General features: G+C 40.2%; 1 protein-coding gene across 4 annotated transcripts in view; it reads left to right on the forward strand.

Annotated features, from left to right (window-relative positions):
- gsdmeb (gasdermin Eb) overlaps nucleotides 1-23,281 on the forward strand; it is a 46,354-nt gene extending 23,073 nt beyond the window's left edge. For 3 of the 4 annotated variants that reach the window (XM_072283254.1, XM_072283252.1, XM_072283255.1), the window contains exons 6-10: nucleotides 3,480-3,650; nucleotides 13,052-13,179; nucleotides 15,652-15,847; nucleotides 20,202-20,275; nucleotides 21,978-23,281. In XM_072283254.1, coding sequence (XP_072139355.1) covers nucleotides 3,480-3,650; nucleotides 13,052-13,179; nucleotides 15,652-15,847; nucleotides 20,202-20,275; nucleotides 21,978-22,226 — 818 coding nt within the window. In that variant the 3' untranslated portion in view covers nucleotides 22,227-23,281. Of the gene's footprint in view, nucleotides 1-3,479; nucleotides 3,651-13,051; nucleotides 13,180-15,651; nucleotides 15,848-17,260; nucleotides 17,356-20,201; nucleotides 20,276-21,977 lie in introns of all 4 variants that reach the window. The other variant, XM_072283256.1, reaches the window with a different exon arrangement.
- Nucleotides 23,282-24,045: the final 764 nt, after the last annotated feature.

Raw genomic sequence — 24,045 nt, forward strand, 5'->3', positions numbered from 1 at the left:
GTATTAGTATTGTCCAAGTGATCCAACGCCACGTGAAGAGCCAATGAGATCGTATCCGCTGTAGACCTATTGTGGCGATAGGCAAATTGCAGTGGGTCCAGTTGCTTGCTTAGGCAGGAGTTCTAGACATAACCAACTTCTCAAAGTGCTTCGTCACTGTAGATGTGGATGCCACTGGGTGATGGTTGTTAAGACAGCTCACCCTGCTTCACTTGGGCACTGGTATGATAGTTGTCCAAGATCAATCTAACCCACAAAGCAACTCCATTTTCTGTTCATCTATATGCCTCTTTAAAAGTCTGTTAAATGTCCCTGATGTATCCACCTTTACCACCATCCCCGGCAGTGCATTCAATGCACTCACCACTCTGTAAAAAAGAAACTTTCCTCTGACATTCTCCTATAATTTTGTCCAATTACCATAAAATTATGCTCTGCTGGATTAGCCATTGCCACCTTGGGGAAAAGGTGCTGACTGTCCACTCTATCTGTACCTCTTTTCATCTTATACACCTCCATTAGGTCACCCCTCATCCTCCTTTGGTCCAAAGTGAAAATCCATAGCTCACACAACCTTCCCTCATAAGACAAGCTCTTTAACCCAGGCAGCATCTTGGTAAATCTCCTCTGCACCCTCTCTAAGGCTTCCACATCCTTTAAATGAGGCAATTAGAACGGAACACGACTCTCCAAGTGTGGTCTAGCCAGGGTTTTATAGAGCTGCAACACTACCTTGCAGCTCTTGAATTCAGTGCTTTATAATTAATGAAGGCCAACACACCATACACTTTCTTAACCCTGTGAAACTTGCGGCAACTTCGAGGGATCTATGGATGTGGACCCCAGGGTCCCTCTGTTCCTCCACACTGCTAAGAATTCTGCCATTAACCTGGAGAGAAGGTTTAAGCTGGTACCTTAGCTTAATAACAATAAACACTTTATTGATCCCAAGTGGGAAATTCTTTCGCTACAGCAGCAACATTTAAAAAAAACTCTTAGCAGTGTGCAGACTTAATTAATAATAAAGTACAGAATGATAAGGTACACAATAATAATTTACCAATGTGCAATCATTTGCAATAATGTGCAATAAAAATGTACAAAATAATAGAACAGAGACTGTTGTACTATTATGTGTGTTCTCCTGTCACACAGAGATGAACTGTTGTTTATGCCTATTGCACTTGGTAGGAAAGATTTTCTGTAACGATCCTTGTGACAGAGGAGCTGAATGAGTCTGTTTGAAAGGGTGCTCCGATGCTTATTTTGTAGGTCTCTAAGTCGAGAAGTGATGTTAGTATTAATTAGCTGACATTATAGTGAGAGAATAGAAATTAGGCATGCAATTAAACAAAGGACAGTTAGAATTTTTAATTCTCATTTGAAAGCAATTGGCAAAGCCATTTAAATTCTTCCAAATCGCTGGCTATTTGAGGGCAGTGAATCTTTGGAAATCTCCTCTTCAGAAGTCTGTGATTGCTGGAGAAAATTAAAAACCAAATGTATAAATACTGAACACAGGACAATAATGGGATCTGTGAATGGCTGAGCATGGTCTCAGCTAATTTACGTGACACAGAATTTTATAGTTATAAATAAATTTTATAAAGACACAACTCATGGTGTTGTATGACATGGGCGTTTGCGGTCTTCCTCTCACTATCCATGACTATGATTGTTCTTGGCAATCTTTTCTGCAAAAGTGGTCTGCCATTGCTTTCTTCTGGGCAGTGTCTTTACAAGACAGGTGACCCCAGCCATTATCAATACTCTTCCTGGCATCAGTGGTCACATAACCAGCACCTGCTGTTCATACGTCCATCCACCACCTGCTCCCACGGCTTCACGTGACCCTGATCGGGGAATAAGCAGGTGCTACACCTAACCCAAAGGTGACCTGCAGGCTAGTGGAGGAAAGGATCTCCTTACACCTCCATCCGTATCTCCACCCCACCGCCCAAAATGTAATTTATTAAACTTGTATGCAATAAATTGCAATTTATTGCCCTTACATCAGCAGATTAACAGATGAATTGGAATATATAACAACATTGAGGATGAGTTAACAGCCCTTTGCATTTGTATCTTTGACTATATTTCAGTGCAGAGCTGTCTGTTTGTACGTTCTCCCCAAAAAGCATGTGAGTTTTCTCCGGGTGCTCCGGTTTCCTTCCACAGTCCAAAGACGTACCGGTTGGTAGGTTAGTTGTTCATTGTAAACTGTCCTGTGATTAGGCTACGGTTAAATTCTCCTGTGATTAGGCGAGGGTTAAATTGTCCTGTGATTAGGCGAGGGTTAAATTGTCCTGTGAGTAGACGAGGGTTAAATTGTCCTGTGATTAAGCAAGGGTTAAATTGTCCTGCAATTAGGCGAGGGTTAAATTGTCCTGTGATTAGGTTACGGTTAAATTGTCCTGTGATTAGACGAGGGTTAAACTGTCCTGTGATTAGGCGAGGGTTAAACTGTCCTGTGATTAGGCGAGGGTTAAACTGTCCTGTGATTAGGCGAGGGTTAAATTGTCCTGTGATTAGGCGACGGTTAAATTGTCCTGTGATTAGGCGAGGGTTAAACTGTCCTGTGATTAGGCGAGGGTTAAATTGTCCTGTGATTAGGCTACAGTTAAAATGGGGGTTGCTGGGCGAAGGGCCAGTTCCACGCTGTATCTCAATAAAAAAATAAACAAAGGATTTGGAGGCTTATTCATAAAAACGCAATATTTTAGCTGTTTACATTCAGTTTATATTGTTAATATAATATACAAGATGATAAGAGGAATAGATAGAGTAGACAAACATTTTCGCAGTGCAGAAATGGCTACTATGAAGGGTCCTAACTTTAAGATGTTTGGAGGAGGATACAGTGGGAGTGTCAGAGCAACACACACAAAATGCTGGAGGAACTCAGCAGGTCAGGCAGCATCTATGGAAGAGAGTGAACATTCGACTGTTTGGTCTGAGACCCTTCAGGAATTGTCTGACCCAGGAGATTCATTTTCTTCTGGGCACACTCAGCAAAACTATAGAATAGTAGCTATAACAGGATCGATGAAAGATCAACCAGAGTGCACAAGACAACAAACTGTGCAAATGCAAATATAAATAAATAGCAATAAATAATGAGATAAAGAGTCCTTAAAGTCAGATCATTGGTTGTAGGAACATTTCAATGATGGGGCAAATAAGTGTAGTTATTTCCTATTATTCAAGGATCTGTGATGATGGATGCTGCTTTCCCACAACAGAGTTTCATGTAGATAGACTCAATGTTGGGAAGGACTACCCGTGATGTACTGGGCGGAATCCACTACCACAATCAGTGCACTAATTGATCTTAAAGTAGATTAAAACGTTGGCACGACATCCTGGGCAAAAGGGCCTGTAACATGCTGTTACTTAAAATTGGTTTTTGTAAGATTAATATTGTAACATGCTGCTGATTGAACTGTTAACCATATTTTAACGTTTTGTTTTCATGCCAGAGTTGTGCCTGCTCGCAGATAAGCATGGAGGATTTGATAAGGCCCTTCTGGATAGAAATACAGGAGATGGTGCAAACCCTTTAAGCTGCGTTGATGGAGCCCAGAAAAGCAAGCAGTCTGCACTCAACATGGACATCCCCGGTGAAACTTCACTAATCGTTTTAAAACCAGGTAACTGAATAGGCTGTACAGTCAGTGGTAACATTTGCAAACTTCTTCTTGCCCTTAATGAATTGATGAATCTTCCGTGGCAGAAGTCATGGTAACTTATGGCTGCATCTCTTCCTTTGCTGTTCTGCATTGCCCACTCTGAGGAATGAGTTGGAACAGCAACGTCACCATGCTTCCAGCGCCAATATAGCATGCCCACAACTTACTAATCCTAATACGTCTTTGGAATGTGGAAGGAAACTGGAGCACCCGGAGGAAACCCAGACACTCACGGGACAACGTACAAATTTCTTGCTGACGTTGGCGGGAATTGAACCCTGGTCACTGGTGCTGAAAAGCATTACGCTAGCTATTACATTCCTAGTGGCCAGTTCATTCTCCCTCTTTGTCAATCTACACTTTGTCATCCTCAATACTTGGCCTCAGTAACTGCTCAATTTTTTTTCCCCACAACATTTAGTCTGGTCATTCTTTTAGTGTTGGCAAACGTGCGAAAGGAAAGTGGTTCCTGTTTTACATCATGCTTATGTTTGGCCTATTTCCCCTGTCGGCATTTCACTTGGTCTCTTCACCTTTGCTATTTATACAAATAGTAATTTGATTTTTAGTCTGCAAGCATCCAGCGCATAATTTGAAAATATAGAATTTGAAGACAAATTGCCAGCAGCAAGGACACAAGGTGAAATCCACACACAAGTCCTGTGTCAGAGATAAGCACTTTCAAAAATAAAGTAGGCCAAACTGCAAGCAATAAATATCATTATTTAAATGTGCATTTAGGTATGGAATCACTTCATTAAATGTAAAAGCAATCTCTAAGGTCTTTGTTGTCAGTTCACTTACATATAATCCAGATAAAATTGACACCTTTTTTTTTCATCTCCCTTTTCTAATTTTAATATGCCTCACTCAAAGTTCAAAGTAAATTTATTATCAAAGTACGTATGTATATGTCACCATATACACGCCTGAGATTCTTTTCTTGTGGATATACTGGGTAAATCCAATAACCATAATAGAATCAATGAAAGACCGCACCAACAGGACAAACAAGCAACCAATCTGCAAAGTTCAACAAACTGTGCAGATACCAAAAGAAATAATAATAATAATAAATAAATAAGCAATAAATATTGAGAACATGAGATGAAGAGTCCTTGAACATGACTTACTATGGGTTATTCTTATTGAAGTTGTACTGTCTCTGCCCCAATGGTCATGACAACATGTAACATTATTTTGGCAACTCACAATGTAGTAAAACTTTCCTAGAGGTTCCTGTTATAGCATTTTAATCATATTGTTTTGGCCTAGCACACAAAATAAAACTGAAATTTAGTATGGAACTATAACAATTTGATCCCAAATCTACCCTTTCATACTTCATTTAAATTAACCATTCTGAAAATACCATTATTTAAATTAATTTAATTTATTGTTAAATATAAATTAAATAGGTTAATTTAAATTTTAATTATTCTTCATTTAGATTAACCATACTAAAATGATTATCGATGCAAATTATCAGCTGATTTTTCTGAAGAATTATATATGATACTGTATACAATAGGCTGGTCCTGGACATTTCATAATTTACTGGCATAATTTACATATTACTATTTAACTACTTATGGTTCTATTACTATTTATTATTTATAGAGCAACTGTAACGAAAACCAATTTCCCCCGGGATTAATAAAGTATGACTATGACTATATAATCAATTTTGAAGAACAGATCACATATCTACAGAATAATCTAAATGAAAAACTATTTGTAGATTTCTTTGTAAATGCAATTAAAAGATCTGCCTTGAGTTGTGTGTTTAAAAAGAAAATCAAGAGTTATTGACATAGTTCTGAAATGAGGCCAATACCTGTGAGAGTCAGGATGAATGGGTTATACTGAGAGTGGCACGTGTGTCTAGTGGTTGGCTGCAATGATCTGCAATGAATCTGTAATTTATAATCTGTATTGGTGAGTTGGGTGGAGAAGTGAGTGTACTGTGGCCAAATTCAATATTATAAAGACAGATTAAAAAGATACGAGGAAACACAAAGTACCTGCAGAAGGGTCCGGTTAATGGGAAAGACTTGGCAAATCGAGCACAATGCAGAAGGAAGTGTGCATATCAACTTGGGAAGGAAGAGTAGGACTCTTTCAGAACTCGGTGAGTTTTGGAAAAACTTCTACTATCCTCTGCAGCTTTCCTTTAAAACTCTTGGATACAAGTCACTGTGTCCTGGTGACTGTCTGATGAGTTCTTATAATGTTGTGTCCATCAAAAACGGGATGCTCACAAGTTTTACTCTCCTATTTGAAAGTAGCCCATCTTTGCAGTGTCCTCCACCATGAAGATTGATCTGGGGATGGCGGCAGAACAGAGGTGGCTGAAGTTTCTGGGTATAGCGCACAAGGTGCAGGATAGATATGTCCCACAGAAGAAGTAGTTCTCAAATGGCAGGGGTAGGCAACTGTGGCTGACAAGCGATGTTAAGGGCTGCATAAAAGTCAAGGAAAGGGCGTGTAAGGTAGCAAAAGTGAGTGGGAAGTTGGAAAGCATTTAAAATCCAACAAAAGGCAACTAAAAAACTATAAGAAGGGAAAAGATGAAATATGAGGGCAAACTAGCCAATAATATAAAGCAGGATATCAAAAGTATTTTCAGTTATATAAAGAGTAAAAGAGTTGATATTTTACCACTGGAAAATGATGCTGGTGAGGTAGTAATAGGGACAAAGAAATGGCAGATGAACTTAATGGGTACTTTTCATTTGTTTTCATTGTGGAAGACACTAGCAGTGTGCCAAGGTCCATGAGTGAGCAAGAGTGAGTGCCATCGCTATTACAAAGGAAAAAGTGCTAGGCAAGCTGAAAGGTCTTAGCGTGGATAAGTCACCTGGACCAGATGGACTATATCCCAGAGTCCTGAGAGAGGTTGCTGAAGAGATAACAGGTGCATTGTTCATGATCTTTCAAGAATCACTTGATTCTGGCATGGTTCTGGAGGACTGGAAGATTGCAAATGTCACTTTAAGAAGGAAGGAAGCAAAAGAAAGGAAATTATAGGCCAGTTAGTCTAACCCCAGTGGTTGGGAAATTGCTGGAGTCTATTCTTGAAGATAAGATTTCGGGGTACTTGGAGACATGATAAACTAAGTCAAAGTCAGTGTGGTCTCTTTAAAGGGAAATCTTGCCTGACAAATCTGTTAGTTCTTCAAGGAAGTAACAAGCAGGGTGGATAAAGGAGAAGTAGTGGATGTCATTTACTTGGATTTTTAGAAGGCATTTGATAAGGTGCCACACATGAGGCTGCTTAACAAGATAAAATCCTATGGCATTACAGGAAAGATTCTGGCATGGATAGAGAATGGCTGACAGGCAGGAGGCAGTGAGTGGGAATAAAGGGGGTCTGTTCTGGTTGGCTACCAGTGACTAGTGGTGTTTCTGAGAGATCAATGTTGCAACTGCTACTTTTGGATAATGGAATTGATGGCTTTGAGGCAATGTTTGTGGGTGATAACAAAGATAAGTGGAGGGGTGGGTAGTGCTGAGGAAGAAATGCGATTGCTGCAGGACTTAGACACATTGGAAGATTGGGCAAAAAAGTGGCAGATGGAATACAATGTTGGGAAATGTATGATAGTACATTTTGGTAAAAGGAACAATAGTGCAGACTATTATCAAAATGGGGAGAAGGTTCAAACATCAAAGGTGCAGAGGGAGATAGAAGTCCCCATGCAAAACTCCCAGAGGTTAATTTGCACACTGAGTCTATGGTAAAGAAGGCAAATGCAATGTTGGCATTTATATCAAGGGGAACAGAATATAAAAGTTAGGAGATGTACTGAGCCTTTATAAGGCACTGGTCAAGCCGCATATAGAATATTGTCAACAGTTTTGTGCGCCATATCTCAGGATGTGTTGCCATTGGAGGGAGTTCAGAGAAGGCTCACGATGATTCTGGAAACAAAGGGGTTAACATATGAGGAGCATTTGGCAGCTGTGGGCCTGTACTCACTGGAATTTAGAAGAATGCGTGAGGATCTCATTGAAACCAACCAAATGTTGAAAGAACTATATAGGGTGGATATGGAGAGGATGTTTCCTCTGGTGGGGGTATCCAGAACTGGAGGGCACAGCCTCAAAATTGAGGGGTGACCTTTTAGAACAGAGGTAAGGAGGAATTTTTTTAGCCAGGGAGTAGTGAATCTGCGATGTTCTGCCATAGAATGTGGTGGAGGTCAAGTCTGTGGATATACTTAAGGCGGAAGTTGATAGTTCCCATATCAGTCAGGGCATCAAATAATACAGTGAGAAGGCAGGTGTATGGGGTTGAGTAGGATCTGGGATCAGCCATGGTAGAATGGCAGAGCAGGGTCGAAGGGCTGAATGGCCTAATTCTGCTCCTATGTCTTATGGGCTAAAGTGTGTGTTCAAGTTATCTTCCATTTCCTGATACATTGTTACTAATTGCCCATTCTCACTTTTCCGGGATCTCACAGATACCAAAGCTACCTCTTCCTTACAGAAGAACTTGTCACATTGTACGTTCTATTTTTTGATTTTTTTTTTGTAAACCAAACATGGTCCATCTTTATCATTGAATCTCTCTCAATTGGAGTAACTTTCTTCTCAGCTTTTTGAAATAGCTGATAAAAGCAAGGATGTAATGCTGTGGCTTTATAAGACATAGGTCAGACCGCACTTGAATATTTTTCACAGTTTTATTTATTTTGTCAAGTAATACAGCACAGGTTAGGCTCTTCTAGCCCTTTGAGCTGCACTGCCCCAGCAACCCCGATTTAACCTACCCGGTACGTTTTTGGACTTGTGGAAGGAAACTGGATTTCCTGGAGAAAACTACGCACTCCATGGGGAGGATGTACAGAGACTCCTTATAGGGGACGCCAGAATTGAGCACCAGACTCCAACACCCCAAACCATAATAGCATGGTGCTAACTACTGTGCTACCACAGCATCCACATGGCTCCCTTATCTAGGAAAAGATGTACTGGCCTTGGAGAGGGTCCAGAGAAGGTTCACGAGACTGATCCCAGGAATGAAAGGGTGAATGTATGAGGAGCGTTTGATGGCTCTTGGCCAGTACTCACTGGGGCTTAGGAGAATGATAGGGGGATCTCACTAAAACCTATTGAATATTGAAAGGCCTAGATGGTGTGTACATGGAGAGGATTGTTTCCTGCAGTGGGGGAGTCTAGGACCAGAGGGCACAACCTCAGAATAGAGGGGTGTCCGTTTAGTGCAGAGAGGAGGAAGAATTTCTTTAGCCCGAGGGCAATGAATCTGCAGAATTCACTGACAACTGTGGAGCGAAGTCCTTGTGTATATTTAAAGCAGAGATTGATACGTTCTTAAAACAACAGGAATTCTGCAGATGCTGGAAATTCAAGCAACACACATAAAAGTTGCTGGTGAACGCCTTATATTCCGTCTGGGTAGCCTCCAACTTGATGGCATGAACATCGACTTCTCTAACTTCCGCTAATGCCCCACCTCCCCCTCGTACCCCATCTGTTACTTATTTTTATACACACATTCTTTCTCTCACTCCCCTTTTTCTCCCTCTGTCCCTCTGAATATACCCCTTGCCCATCCTCTGGGTCCCGCCCCCCCCTGTCGTTCTTCCTGGACCTCCTGTCCCATGATCCTCTCGTATCCCTTTTGCCTATCGCCTGTCCAGCTCTTGGCTCCATCCCTCCCCCTCCTGTCTTCTCCTATCATTTTGGATCTCCCCCTCCCCCTCCAACTTTCTAATCCCTTACTCACTCTTCCTTCAGTTAGTCCTGACGAAGGGTCTCGGCCTGAAACGTCGACTGCACCTTTTCCTAGAGATGCTGCCTGGCCTATTGATAGGTTCTTGATTAGATTAGATTATGAGGACACACAGTCCTCTTTTATTGTCATTTAGTAATGCATGCATTAAGAAATAATACAATGTTCTTCCAGTGTGATATCACAGAAACACAAGACAGACCAAGACTGAAAAACTAACAAAAACCACATAATTATAACATATAGTTACAACAGTGCAAGCAATACCGTAGTTTGATAGAGAACAGACCATGGGCACGGTAAAAAATAAGGTCTCCAAATCCCTCGAAAATCCCATCATCTCACGCAGACGGTAGAAGGAAGAAAACTCTCCCTGCCATGAGCTTCCAGCGCCGTGAACTTGCTGATGCAGCATCCTGGAAGCACCCTACCACAGCCGATTCTGAGTCCGTCCAAAAACTTCGAGCCTCCGACACCGAGCACCATCTCTGCCGAGCGCTTCGACCCCAGCCCCGGCCGCCAGCAACAGGCAAAGCCGAGGATTAGGGGCCTTCCCCTCTGGAGATTCTCGATCGCACAGTAGCAGCGGCAGCGAACCGGGCATTTCAGAAGTTTCTCCAGATGTTCCTCCGTGCTTCTCACGTCTGTCTCCATAAAATCAGAATTGCGCATGGCATCCTAACCCCCACCACACACACACACACACACACACACACACACACACACACACACACACCTTTAGTTTAAAGTGTTCTCCATTATACTAGTTACATGCTTCACTAGGACACCAGTCACAACACAGTTTAAATGAATGTACCTAATATTTCAAAAATATAAGATTCTGGATAACTGGGGAATTCTGTTCTGTGCCATTAACATACCAGCTTCAATATTTTTGACAGAGGTTAAGTCTTATCTGTTGGCTTGACCCAATTATCTCAAAAAGAGGTTATTAAACATACTACAAAGTGAGAATCAACAACAAAGATGTACTTTTCCGAAAGAGTTAGCTGAAGGGATTGTGGAGACATTAGTAATTAGTAATTTCAAATGTCACTCCACTTTTTAAGAAAGGAAATTTAGGCCAGTTAGCCTGACTTAACTTCAGTGGTTGGGAAGATGTTGGGGTCCATTGTTAAGGATGAGGTTTTGGGGTACTTGAAGTACTCTGGGTACATGATAAGATAGGCCAAAGTCTGCATGGTTTCCTAAAGGGAAAATCTCGCCTGACAAAACTGCTGGGAGTTTTTGAGGAAATAATGGGAAAGATAGACTAAGGAGAGTCAGTGGATGTTGTTCATTTGGATTTTCAGAAGGACTTAAACAAGGTGCTGCAAATAAGGCTGCTTAACAAGATAAAACCTCTTGGTATTACAGGAAAGATACTAGCATGAATAGAAGATTGGCTGACTTGCAGGAGGCAAAGAGTGGGAATAAACAGGGCTTTTTCTGGTTGGCTGCCAGTGACTAGTGGGCATTGGGATTGCTTCTTTTCACATTATATGTTAATGTGATTTGGATGATAGGATTGATGGCTTTGTGGCCAGGTTTACAGACAATACAAAGATCGGTGCAGGAGCAGATAGTGTTGAGGAAGCAGGGAGGCTGCAGAAAAACTTAGTGGAGTATTGTCAACAGTTTTGGACCCCTTATCTCAGAAAGGTTGTGCTGTCATTGAAGAAGTTCCTGAGGATGTTCACAAGAATGATTCTGGAAATGAAGGTGTTAATGTATGAGGAGCATATGATGGCTGTGCGCCTGTACTTGCTGGAGTTTAGAAGAATGAGGGGATATCTCATTGATGCCTATCAGATATTGAAAGATCTGGTTAGAGCTGATGTGGGAAGATGTTTCCTATAGTTGGTGAGTCTAGGACCAGAGGACACAGCCTCAGACTAGAGGGACACCATTTAGAACAGAGATGAGGAGGAATTTCTTTAGCTAGGGGGTACTAAATCTGGAATTCATTGCCAAGGGTAGCCATGGAGGCCAAGTCATTGAGTGTATTTAATATAAAGGTTAATATGTTCTTGATTAGTCAGGGTGTCAAAGGTTATGGGGAGAAGGCAGGAGAATGGAGTTGAGAGAGATACTGTAATAAATCAGCCATGATGGAATGCGGAGCAGACTAGGTGGGCTGATTGGCCTAATTTGGCTCCTATGTATTATAGTCTTTTAATTCAGTCAGTAAACTACTCCAGCTGACGGGCTGCAAAATAGTGAGTCTTAAATTAGTTTTAAAACAGATAAAATAAATGCTGAATCAAGTATTACTTTCTTTCAAGTTCTCTATAACTCACAGTCCCAATATTATTTATTACTTGTTTATCTATTATTATGATTTTGTTTTCTTTTCGTATTTGCACAATTTGTTGTCTTTTGCTCATTGGTTCTTTGTCCATCTTTGTGTGTTGCTTTTCATCGATTCTATTGTGTTTCTTTATATTTACTGTGAATGCCCACAAGAAAATTAATCCTAGGGTAGTATATGACGACATATATGCACTTTGATATTAAATTTACTTTGAACTTTGGACTTTCTACAAGGTTAATTGAGGAAAAGCTGGATGGGTTGGAAGGAGTTCAGTAACGTTATATTCTTAAACTGAAATTTATCAGCCCCTTGATTAGTATCAAGCATTAGTCATTTTAAAGAAGATGCCTATCATATTTTTTTTCAATTGATACAAAGTATAGTGTGTTCTATTATCTCGAATTACTAGAGGTCAAGCTTGTTTTATGAAAACAAGTTTTGTTCTGCATTGCATTTTCTGCTAGTTTTCAAACCACTTGCATCCTTGTATGAAGTTTGAAAGTGAGCAATGAGAAGGTTCTGTCTGGTCTTTAGATGGCTGGGACGACACCCCTTGAGGGCTATAGCCAGAGCACAGTGTCCACCGCTTCCACCAGCATCCTTTCCCTTGATCCTGAAGAGGAGGAGCTAGAGATGTGCCCCTCTGTCTCCAAACTTTGGCTGATGCATCTTGAAGCTCTAGCCCTGGGAAGTCCAGTGATCTTTTGACAACTGTACCCATCTCTTTAGTTACGGCAGTGTTCTGCCACTGTGATTGCAGCTGAGTCCAGAAGCAGAGTGGCAAGTCAAACATGCCAACATCTCAAAGTTCGAAGTAAATTTGGAAGTTTTATAATGCTATCATCTCCATGTCTCTGACCTCTTTGCCAGCGCATTGAAATGTGGAGTTGATAACATTATACAACTTTATAGTTCTTCAAACAGCAGCTAGCCCCCTAAATTGTAGTCAGTAATGTGACTGCACAGACGACATGTGGGTCCAAGTATAATACTTCTGTCTGAGTTGCAATGAACTTGCTAAACCATTTTAAGTGCATTTTATTGAATCTGAATCAGATCTAGTATCACTGACATATGTCATGCTGTTTGTTGTTTTTCACAAAGTTCACCATGTGTGATATTAAACCTGGTTCTGATTTTGATTCATTACAATGTGTTTAAAAATGATAAAGCAAGCTCATTGCAATTCTGATTGAAAAGCATTTGTGAATTAAGTGCATGTTGTAACTGCAAGATGGGTTAACGAAGACAGAGTAATAGTCAACATTCATATCTTTCAATATTTCACAGCAATTGAAGAGGCAAATCAACAGTTCCAGCCATTCCTTGAACTTAACGAGGAAAACAGACAACAGCTGTTTAGACTTTGTTGTGAATTCTTGTATCATGAAGAGGTGATTTATTTTCTTGAAAACACTGTAAGTAGATTTTGCTTAAAGTGTTCTTTAGTGTAAAGTTGTCCTACTATGTAATGTCTGAAATGGGCTTGATACAGGAGAATGTGCCTCTACATAACTGGACCATGAGCAAGTGAGCATTTAATAATTTTGGCAGATGTTTTCCATTGACACTAATGAAGTGATTTTTGTCACTGTATCCCAACCCATTCAGTCATAGTCATAGAGCACTATAGGACTATGTTGCCTTGTCCCATTGACCTGTACCCAGACCAAAGCCCTCTATACCACTTCCATCCATGTACCTGAACAAATTTCTCTTTAAGTGTTGAAATCAATCCCGCATCCACCAATTCCACTGGCAACTCGTTCCACACTCTCTCACCACCCTCTGAGTGAAGAGGTTCACCCTCAGGTGTCCCTTAAACATTTCACTTTTCACCCTTAATCCATGACCTTTAGTTCTAGTCTACCCAGCCTCAGTGCAAAAAGCCTGCTTGCATTTACCCTATCTATACCCCTCATAATTTTGTATAACCAACGTGGAAAAGAAGACAAATTGTGCAATTAATTTGCAAAAAAAATAATACTGAGAACATGAGTTGTAGCGTCCTTGAAAGTGGGTCCATAGTTGTGGAATCCGTTCAGAGTTGGGGTCAGTGAAGTTATCCATGCTGGTTCAGTAACCTGATGGTTGTAGGGTAATAACTGTTCCTGAACCTGGTGGTGTGGGGTCTAAGGCTCCTTTGCCTTCTTAAAGAATGTTAATCTTTAGATGTTTGAAATTTTATTTTGAGCTATAAATGAGAGGTGGATTTTTAGTTGTGCCTGGAAAGGTGGTCCATAGTAAATGATACCAAACTGTGCAAAAGTCGTAGGCACATATATAGTATACAGCTAGGGTTCCTAAGGCTTTTGCACAGTACTGTATTTGTCAACATGGAGCGGAGAGCAATTTTGTAAATCTGGTGGAATCAAAAGTGGCAGGGAAGGAGTGCCAGGGATGGGTGTTGACTCGGGTGCAGACACACCCATTCCTGAGACACCAGACAAGGTCATTTGATTCCAAACAATCGGTTTATTGATCATTACAGAATGTCTCTCTGGTGGTTCCTGCTCCCTCCGCTTTTTCCCAACCATGATTCCCCTCTCCTTACCCCCTTCACGCTCTCAGTCCACAAAACAGACCCATATCAGAATCAGGTTTATCATCATTCACATATGTCATGAAATTTGTGGGGTTTTTTTTGCAACAGCAGGACAGTGCAACACATAAGGTTACTACAGTACTGAGCAAAATTCTTAGGCACCCTAGCTATATGTATGTGCCTCAGACTTTTGCACAGTACGGTATGTGTTCTTGAGGCATTGCTGCTGTTTCTGCATTCATTGTGAACTCCATGGGTTGGAATTTGGTTGGACAAGAGGCTGTCATTGAATACAACCAGGCACGTAGTGCACTCCAACGAGCACCCATACCAGTTGGCATATTAATTGGAGGGAGGATAGAAACTAGATGTCTTTTGGTACACTAGTGAAAATTGAATGTTAGGCAGACTGAAGGCATTGATGAATTTGATTGTTACTTTTTGCCTCTAAAGCTTCAACTCATGAATGAGGAGAGTTGTGGAGTGCTTATTTGATCCGGGGCTTCAGATTGTCCATGCAGGTGGAAAGGTATTGAGGCCAAACCACTTCCAGACAATGAACACGGTCACTTCTCTGGTCAGCTCAAGTCAGCCTGTAATGTTAGATGCTGCAAAGGCCCTCCTCTTACCTTCTCTGCATTTGGCTGATTATAATTAGTTAAGCTGCTGTGCTCAGACAGTGGCAGTTTGTGGAATCACATAGCACTCACACAGTAAACTGTGGCTACCAGTTTACCATGAAACCAACCTACCTGCCATCAAGGACACCAGTACATAGAGAAAAGTGCTGGGAAAAGGCCAGTGGTATCAGGAAGGATCCCACCCATCCTGCTCATGGACTGCTTGTCCTACTGCGAGCAAGGAAGAGGCTATTCAGCATCTGTGCCAGGACCACCAGACTCAAAAACAGTTACTCCCCCGCAAGCCGATCAACACCTCCACTCATTAACCCACCAAACTACACCGCCCACTGCCTGTACGTTGTCATTCCTCTCAGAGTCACCTTATGTACAGATAGACCTGTGCCCAGACTCACTTTATGTAATAGAATCAGTCTATGTATATAAGCTAATCTTATGTTCTTATATTTATTGTGTTCTTTATGCTCATGGTGTTTTTTTTTATGCTGCATCAGATCTGGAGTAACGATTATTTAATTCTCTTTTACACTTGTATACTGGCAAATGACAGTAACAATCTTGAATTATGGAGCAGATTGTATCTGTTGATGTGCAACCAAATGACACTGACAGAGACATGCCTCTACAGTTCAGTAGGTAATCAGATGTACATCCCATATAATTTGGCTTGTATTTTTTTTTCTTTTTTGTTCAATATCTTGCAGCTTGATGAGCTTTCTTCAGCAGAACAACCAACTCTGTCAGGCCTACAGGATCTGGATTTAGCGCAAGCAGAAAAAGTCAAGGAACTACTCCAAATTTTAGGCTACAGCTGCTCAAATGGGGAGGGTTGTTTGACAAAAGACATCAAGGCTCCAGAACTTTTAGCAGCTGGGTTCCACCTTTTTACTGCTCTAACTGGTAAGCGGTTGCACATGAATTTGGAATATTAGTGAATAATACCATTTTCACAATTGTTTCTTCAGGAATTACTTGGTAAGAAATTACCTGAATTTTCAGCGAAAGAACAAACCTGTCCATCTACCCCAGTTCTTTCCTTTCAGGTTGTAGTAAGAAAACTCTTTTAATAAAAAAAAAAAAAAATTGGATTTTAATACCATGAACAACAACCGCACCAAATCATCAAAGTTCCAACAAAGACAGAAAACAATTTGAAATACTTGCCAAGCACTTTTTTCCTACACCTTATAACAAACAACAATTAATTCAGAGTGGATCAATCATAAGTGCACTTACTTTTGCTTGCTAAAAACAAACAGCGTAGTCACTCCTTTATACAGAAACGTTATCTATCCACTCAAGTTCAAGGATGGGGCGCAATTTGTTATTCTGCTTTATTAGTGTACGTTCATTCTTCCAGTGACTGAATCCACTTGTCTTACTACAGTTTGTCATATACTCAAGGTCTGTCAGCATAATGTTGCACAAACACTATTAGCAAAGCAATACAGGTTCCATTTTGTTACAACAAGTACACTTCCACATCAACGGCATCAAGTCATCAAAGTTCCAACTGAGACAAAAGACAATTGAAATACGTGCTATGTCAGGCAGCTTTGCAGAGAGCAAAATAAAGTTAACTCTTTCATCGGAATCTGAAGGGAGTTGAAAGATTATTTTTGTTTCTCTCATCACAGAGGCTACCTGACCCTCGGAGTATTTTTATCACTTTGTTTAATTTCAATTGTCCAATATCTGTGGTATTTTACTATTGTCACAATTTAGCATTTGTGCCCAGTCAGATCCAGCAAGTCTTTGGCTAAATATATCAACTTGTTAATAATTACTGGTTTTCTTACCAATGTTTAAACCTGCCTGAATAGCTTGCAGCCAGCTTATTTTGGACAGATTAATCACTAAAGCTTATTTTTAAATGCGTACAGCATTTTCTTAATCAGGCAGATGAATGCGTGGCTAGAGACTGGTGTAGGGGGCAGGGCTTCAGATTCTTGGATAATTGGGATCTCTTCTGGGGGAAGTATGACCTGTTCAAAAAGGACAGGTTACACCTGAACCCGAAGGGGACCGATATCCTGGCGGGGAAGTTTAATAGAGCTGTTGGGGAGGGTTTAAACTAATTTGGCAGGGGGATGGGAACCGGAATGATAGAGCGGAGGAAGGGGAAAACAGAAATAAATCTAAGATAGTGAGCAGTAAAGATGTCAGGAAAGACAGGCAGGTGATGGGGCAAATTTGTAGCCATTGGGATGAGTTGCAGTGAAATCAAAGCGAAAAGTATCAAATACTGGTCTTAAGGTGTTATACTTAAATGCACGCAGCATAAGGAATAAGATGGATGATCTTGTCGTACAGCTACAGATTTAGCCATCACTGAGACCTGGCTAAAGGATGCATGTCTCTGGGAGCTGAACATCCAAGGATACACGGTGTATCGGAAGGACAGGAAGGTAGGCAGAGGGGGAGGCATGGCTTTATTGGTAAGAAATGATATTAAATCATTAGAAAGAGGTGATATAGGATCGGAAGGTGCAGAATCTTTATGGGTTGAGCTAAGAAATTGCAGGGGTAAAAGGACGCTGATGGCAGTTATTTATAGGCCTCCAAACAGCTGCAGGGATGTGGACTACAAATTACAACTGGAAATAGAAAAGGCTTGTCAGAAGGACTGTGTTATGATAATTGTGGGGGATTTTAACATGCGAGTAGATTGGGAAAATCAGGTCAGCACTGGATCTCAAGAGAGAGAATTTGTAGAATGTCTGTGAGGTGGCTTTTTAGAACAGCTTGTTGTTGAGCCCACTAGGGGATCGGCTGTACTGGATTGGGTATTGTGTAATGAACCGGAGGTGATTAGAGAGATTGAGGTGAAGGAACCCTCAGGAGGCAGTGATCATAACATGATTGAGTTCACTGTGAAATTAGAAAAAGAGAAGCCAAAATCTGATGTGTCAGTATTTCAGTGGAGTAAAGTAAATTACAGTGGCGTGAGAGAGGAACTGGCCAAAGTTGACTGGAAAGGGAAACTGGTGGGAAAGACAGCAGAGCAGCAGTGGCTGGAGTTTATGTGAGAAATGAGGAAGGTGCAAGGCAGGTATATTCCAAAGAAGAAGAAATTTTCGAGTGGAAAAAGGATGCAACGGTGGTTGACAAGAGAAGTCAAAGCCAAAGTTAAAGCAAAAGAGAGAGCATACAAGGAAGCAAAAATTAGTGGGAAGACAGAGGATTGGCAAGTTTTTAAGACCTTACAAAAGGAAACCAAGAAGGTCATTAAGAGAGAAAAGATTAACTATGAAAGGAAGCTAGCAAATAGTATCAAAGAGGATACTAAAAGCTTTTTCAAGTATATAAAGAGTAAAAGACAGGTGAGAGTAGATATAGGGCCGATAGAAAATGATGCTGGAGAAATTGTAATGGGAGATAAGGAGATGGCAGAGGAACTGAATGAGTATTTTGCATCAGTCTTCACTGAGGAAGACATCAGCAGTATACCGGACACTCAAGGGTGGCAGGGAAGAGAAGTGTGCGCAGTCACAATTACGACAGAGAAAGTACTCAGGAAGCTGAATAGTCTAAAGGTAGATAAATCTCCTGGACCAGATGAAATGCACCCTCGTGTTCTGAAGGAAGTAGCTGTGGAGATTGCGGAGGCATTAGTGATGATCTTTCAAAAGTCGATAGATTCTGGCATGGTTCCGGAAGACTGGAAGATTGCAAACGTCACTCCACTATTTAAGAAGGGGGCAAGGAAGCAAAAAGGAAATTATAGACCTGTTAGCTTAACATCAGTGGTTGGGAAGTTGTTGGAGTCGATCGTCAAGGATGAGGTTACAGAGTACCTGGAGGCATATGACAAGATAGGCAGAACTCAGCATGGATTCCTTAAAGGAAAATCCTGCCTGACAAACCTATTACAATTTTTTGAGGAAATTACCAGTAGGCTAGACAAGGGAGATACAGTGGATGTTGTATATTTGGATTTTCAGAAGGCCTTTGACAAGGTGCCACATGAGGCTACTTAACAAGATAAGAGCCCATGGAATTACAGGAAAGTTACATACGTGGATAGAGCGTTGGCTGATTGGCAGGAAACAGAGAGTGGGAATAAAGGGATCCTATTCTGGTTGGCTGCCAGTTATCAGTGGTGTTCCACAGGGGTCAGTGTTGGGGCCGCTTCTTTTTACATTGTACATCAACGATTTGGATTATGGAATAGATGGCTTTGTGGCTAAGTTTGCTGATGATACGAAGATAGGTGGAGGGGCCGGTAGTGCTGAGGAAATGGAGAGTCTGCAGAGAGACTTGGATAGATTGGAAGAATGGGCAGAGAAGTGGCAAATGAAGTACAATGTTGGAAATTGTATGGTTATGCACTTTGGCAGAAAAAAATAAACGGGCAGACTATTATTTAAATGGGGAAAGAATTCAAAGTTCTGAGATGCAACGGGACTTGGGAGTCCTCGTACAGGATACCCTTAAAGTTAACCTCCAGGTTGAGTCAGTAGTGGAGAAGGCGAATGCAATGTTGGCATACATTTCTAGAGGAATAGAGTATAGGAGCAGGGATGTGATGTTGAGGCTGTATAAGGCACTGGTGAGACCTCACTTGGAGTACTGTGGGCAGTTTTGGTCTCCTTATTTAAGAAAGGATGTGCATACGTTGGAGAAGGTACGGAGAAGATTCACTAGAATGATTCCGGGAATGAGAGGGTTAACATATGAGGAACGTTTGTCCACTCTTGGACTGTATTCCTTGGAGTTCAGAAGAATGAGGAGAGACCTCACAGAAACATTTCGAATGTTGAAAGGCATTGACAGAGTGGGTGTGGCAAAGTTGTTTCCCATGATGGGGGAGTCTAGTACGAGAGGGCATGATTTAAGGATTCAAGGGCGCCCATTCAGAACAGAAATGCGAAGAAATTTTTTTAGTCAGAGGGTGGTGAATCTATGGAATTTGTTGCCACGGGCAGCAGTGGAGGCCAAGTCATTGGGTGTATTTAAGACAGAGATTGATAGGTATCTGAGTAGCCAGGGCATCAAAGGTTATGGTGAGAAGGCAGGGGAGTGGGACTAAATAGGAGAATGGATCAGCTCATGATAAAATGGTGGAGCAGATTCGATGGGCCGAATGGCCTACTTCTGCTCTTTGTCTTATGGTCTTTAATGCTATCAAATTATCTAGCAATTGCCTATGAAAATTGCCCAGCAATTTTACTTTAAAGTTACAGCTCCAATAGTGTTTCAATTGCTTAGAGCTAAGTTATGGTATTTATACAGTATTTTGTCATTTGTTTAGGAATGTCTGAAGAAAGTCTTGCAGTCTTGGGTATTTGTTGTGAAACTCATATTCTTCCAAGTTTGCATCATTTGGTAAGTTACTCTATGCAATCTGACATTAAGCAAGAATCAGTACAGTGAATTCCATTTAACTGGGATATATCAGGACCAGTGTATTTTGGCCCAATTAAGCAGCTTCCAAAATTAGCCAAAGTTTCTTGGAAATAGCTACAAAGGGTATTAAAAAATACAGTTTAACTGAGTAACAAATTATGTATTTAAATGAAATACAGAACAAATTAGAACACTACCAATGTGACTACAGTACTATACTATATGTTAGTTCTTAATTGTTATCGATGGAAGCATTAATCCAGTGTATGCTGCCATATTCTTCGTTGGACTCTAAATAACCAAAATCAGTGCGGACACCTGGTGCAGGTGGTGGACTGTTTTTGTAAAATACATCCTCTAAATCTTCATTTTCATTGTAAACATTAATGATGATTGTTGATGCTTTCAAATTCTTTGAAGTCCCTAACTTGTAGAAATATTGAGATTGTTTCACTTTCACACCCAGTCATTTGAAACGGCAGTGAGCAAAACAGTTCTGAATTGTCTTACTGCTTGCTTCTCTCCAACTGTCAGTGACAAAAATCACTGCTTTTTGAACAAGCACATGCAACTGATGCTATTTAAAAACTGTTCACTCTAAGCACTGTGTGGTGTTTAACAGCCAAACAAGTCTATATGACATTGGCAACAGTCTCCTATCCCAATTAAGAGGCATAGTGTCCCAAACAACTGAATGGAATCTGGGCTATTTTCTCAATTAATTTTTGTTCTTTAAGAGTTGTTGCAAGTGAGGAGCTTCCCTGAGTAATAACCCAATTAACCAGAATCTACTGTATATTACTTGGATTTTCATTATATTGCTTTGTGAAATAAAACATGTTCTTATGCATATTGGTCGTCTGTAAGTCTTTGTCTACTTGTTTATAGATTTTCAAGAAACTCAGTTGTATTTTTTTTCCTGTAAATACCCGCAAGAAATGAATCTCAATGTAGTATATGGCTGTGGAAACTGCAGCAAAGCAGGTGTTAAATATGTGCTAACCGAACAGAACGCTGGCTCTTTGTACAGCCTTTCTCTGTGTGAAAGCTCACAAAGGCAATATTTCAAGATGATAAGCTGACAGACAGTGTGCAGACATAGTGCAGTCACCCAGGCTGAACACCGTCCTTGAAAGCCAAACACTTGTATAAACTTTCTGTTCAAGCCTGGGAACGAAGGACAATGAGCATACAAGACAAGATGAAGATGCAAACGGAGGACTCTAGGGCAACTCTTACTATTGGGCATTATTTTACTAATTCTCAAATATTAATTATTTATTAACACTTGAAATCTGAATTATGACTAGTGCTTAAGTATGCAAATGATGGGATTCAGAAGGGCACAATGTTTCTATTGGATCAATATTTGTATACAACTTGTCAATTTTTGTATAAAATGGCATTTCTTTGTTCAAATTTCAGAACAGTGTGGTGGTGGGGGTTATGCTGCTCTCCTTGTTGCATAAGTAAGTAGAGTGTGTTTAGAGTCATAGAAAATTACAGCAGAGAAACAGGCCCTTCAACCCATCTAGTCTATGCTGAAACATTTAAACTGTCCACTCCCATCGATCTGCACCTGGAATGCGTGCAAATTATCACATTCCAGTTCAACGGCAATGACAGGTAACACGTATGTACTTTGATAATGAACTTTGAACAACTTGTTTTCTATTTTCAGATTAATAATGTCTCTGATGATGGGATGATTCCTGTTGATAATCCAGAGCTCCTGCCCTTGAAAGAAGAGGAGAACTTCTGCATAGCTCACCGGCTGTTCACGTTATCAAATGTTTGCCTTGAAGTGGAAGAGTCGGCAATGAAAGTTATAACAGATGTGGAGCCCGCTGTGGCTCCTGTGCTTCTCTGCATAGTTCTGCAAGGATTTGCCATCCTAAATGGGATTAGCAATCCAACTATGCAGACTTGAAGGACATTTAAAAAGAGCCCCATCACACTTAAATCAGGAACATTCAATATATTTGAGGTATTCTGAAGCTAACTGGGATATGATTAATGGGGTAAATGAAAAGATCACAGTGGTCCTGATTATAACTGAGATGTAATTTATATAAGATTCATAACATTTTCCATCCTGCAGACAATTATGGAAGAGAAATGTTTTGTCTCAAGAGAAACAACTAGAATTGTGAATGTGTGTTGTGGAACAGTCCATAAGGATTGATTGAAATTTCTCTATAGACAATGTCATTGTTAATTTTATACAAGAAAAGTTGGAGTAACATAAGCAGAACAAATATCATGAATAGAAAGCCATTGTTTTTGACCTGGATTATGAAATGAGTTTATAATAGTGTAGTATTAAATTCCATTTGTGCTTTGCTCTAAGTTCAAAAATCTGGAGCATTCGTCTATCTCACACATTTCCAAGAAATCTTAGCTTGAACTAATATGATCTTTAGTTGGAAATACTAATGGTTAATTATATGAATATAAAACAAATCTTAATTATATTTTAATTTTTAAATGAAATGTGATTCTTCGAACTGTGGATGTCTTCTGAATAGCAATTTAAAACATCTTGGAGACACTCAGCATTTCATAGTTCAGAAAATAATAAAACATTCGGTACAATTTACAATTAATGGATTCAGTTTTAATCAGAAATATTGCTATAAATATCCTTTATGCTCTAAAATCAATTACAGATAATTTGGTTAAAACACTAACTTTGAAATGTCACATGAGCAATAGTTACTATACTTTGTGTAGTTTTAAACCTTTATATTAGTTTAGTAATTATGACAATGAAAGTGATAGTTTCAGAAGACATTTTCGATGTTTAATGTTTGTGGAAGTCCAATTTTTAGCACAGAGGCTGAAAACTAACTTTCTTTAAAACAATTAATACCTGATTTTAAGCCAGCTAGTATTGTTGATTCTATACTAACACTTCGGCTTATCTGTAATATTTATGTTTGCAGATAAATACAATTTTTTCATTTGCTTATTAGATTTGGCACCCAAGGTACCTGTTATTTAATATCTCCATTAAATAAACAGTTTTATTGGCTTGTTTAATCAATTGTGACAAAATCTCTCTTTCTGTCAAATCTTGCCAGAATTACCAATTGAATGTGGGCTGACAGATTCCAGGTTTGCAGAGAAGTGTTTGGTGAGTTCCTGAGCCCCTGCAACCAATTTGGAAAGGTGTGATGAACCTTTGTGGCCTTGGCGAGTTCAACAAAGTTGCAGGAGGCGTTTTTGGTGTGCTGTGTCCAGTCAGGATCCAGTCTATGTTTGTAACAGCAAGATAAACAGCTTTTGAGGATCCATGAGGGAGAAGGAACACTCCAAAAGTTGCTGCTGGGTATTTTATTAGAGTATCATAAGTGATAAGAAAAACTTATGAGGATATACAAAGCTTTAAGTCTAACAATGTGTAAAATCATTGATAAAAGAACCAAGTCCCACTCCTTACTACTAAGTGATGCAAAGGATTAACTACATAAGTCTAAAACAGAGTACGGAGTAATTAATACAGTAGCAAGTCTCAGGGCCTTCTGCTCATTGTCGATTCCAATTTACGATGAAGAGCCTGGAGACTCCTTGAGGTGCTTAGGACCGATTGTGAATCCGGTCTGAGGACAGAAGTTCCTTGGACTTGCTCACTGCTCACAATTATATACATAATCAGGAAAGCCCATGCTTCTTGTCTGATCTGTGCACAGCAGTCAGGTACAATTCTAAAACTAGTTATTTCGTAAAGGCATTTTTATTGGGAGGAG

The sequence above is a fragment of the Mobula birostris genome, chromosome 19, assembly GCF_030028105.1.
Source record: "Mobula birostris isolate sMobBir1 chromosome 19, sMobBir1.hap1, whole genome shotgun sequence".
In the NCBI taxonomy this organism is placed as follows: Eukaryota; Metazoa; Chordata; class Chondrichthyes; order Myliobatiformes; family Myliobatidae; genus Mobula; species Mobula birostris.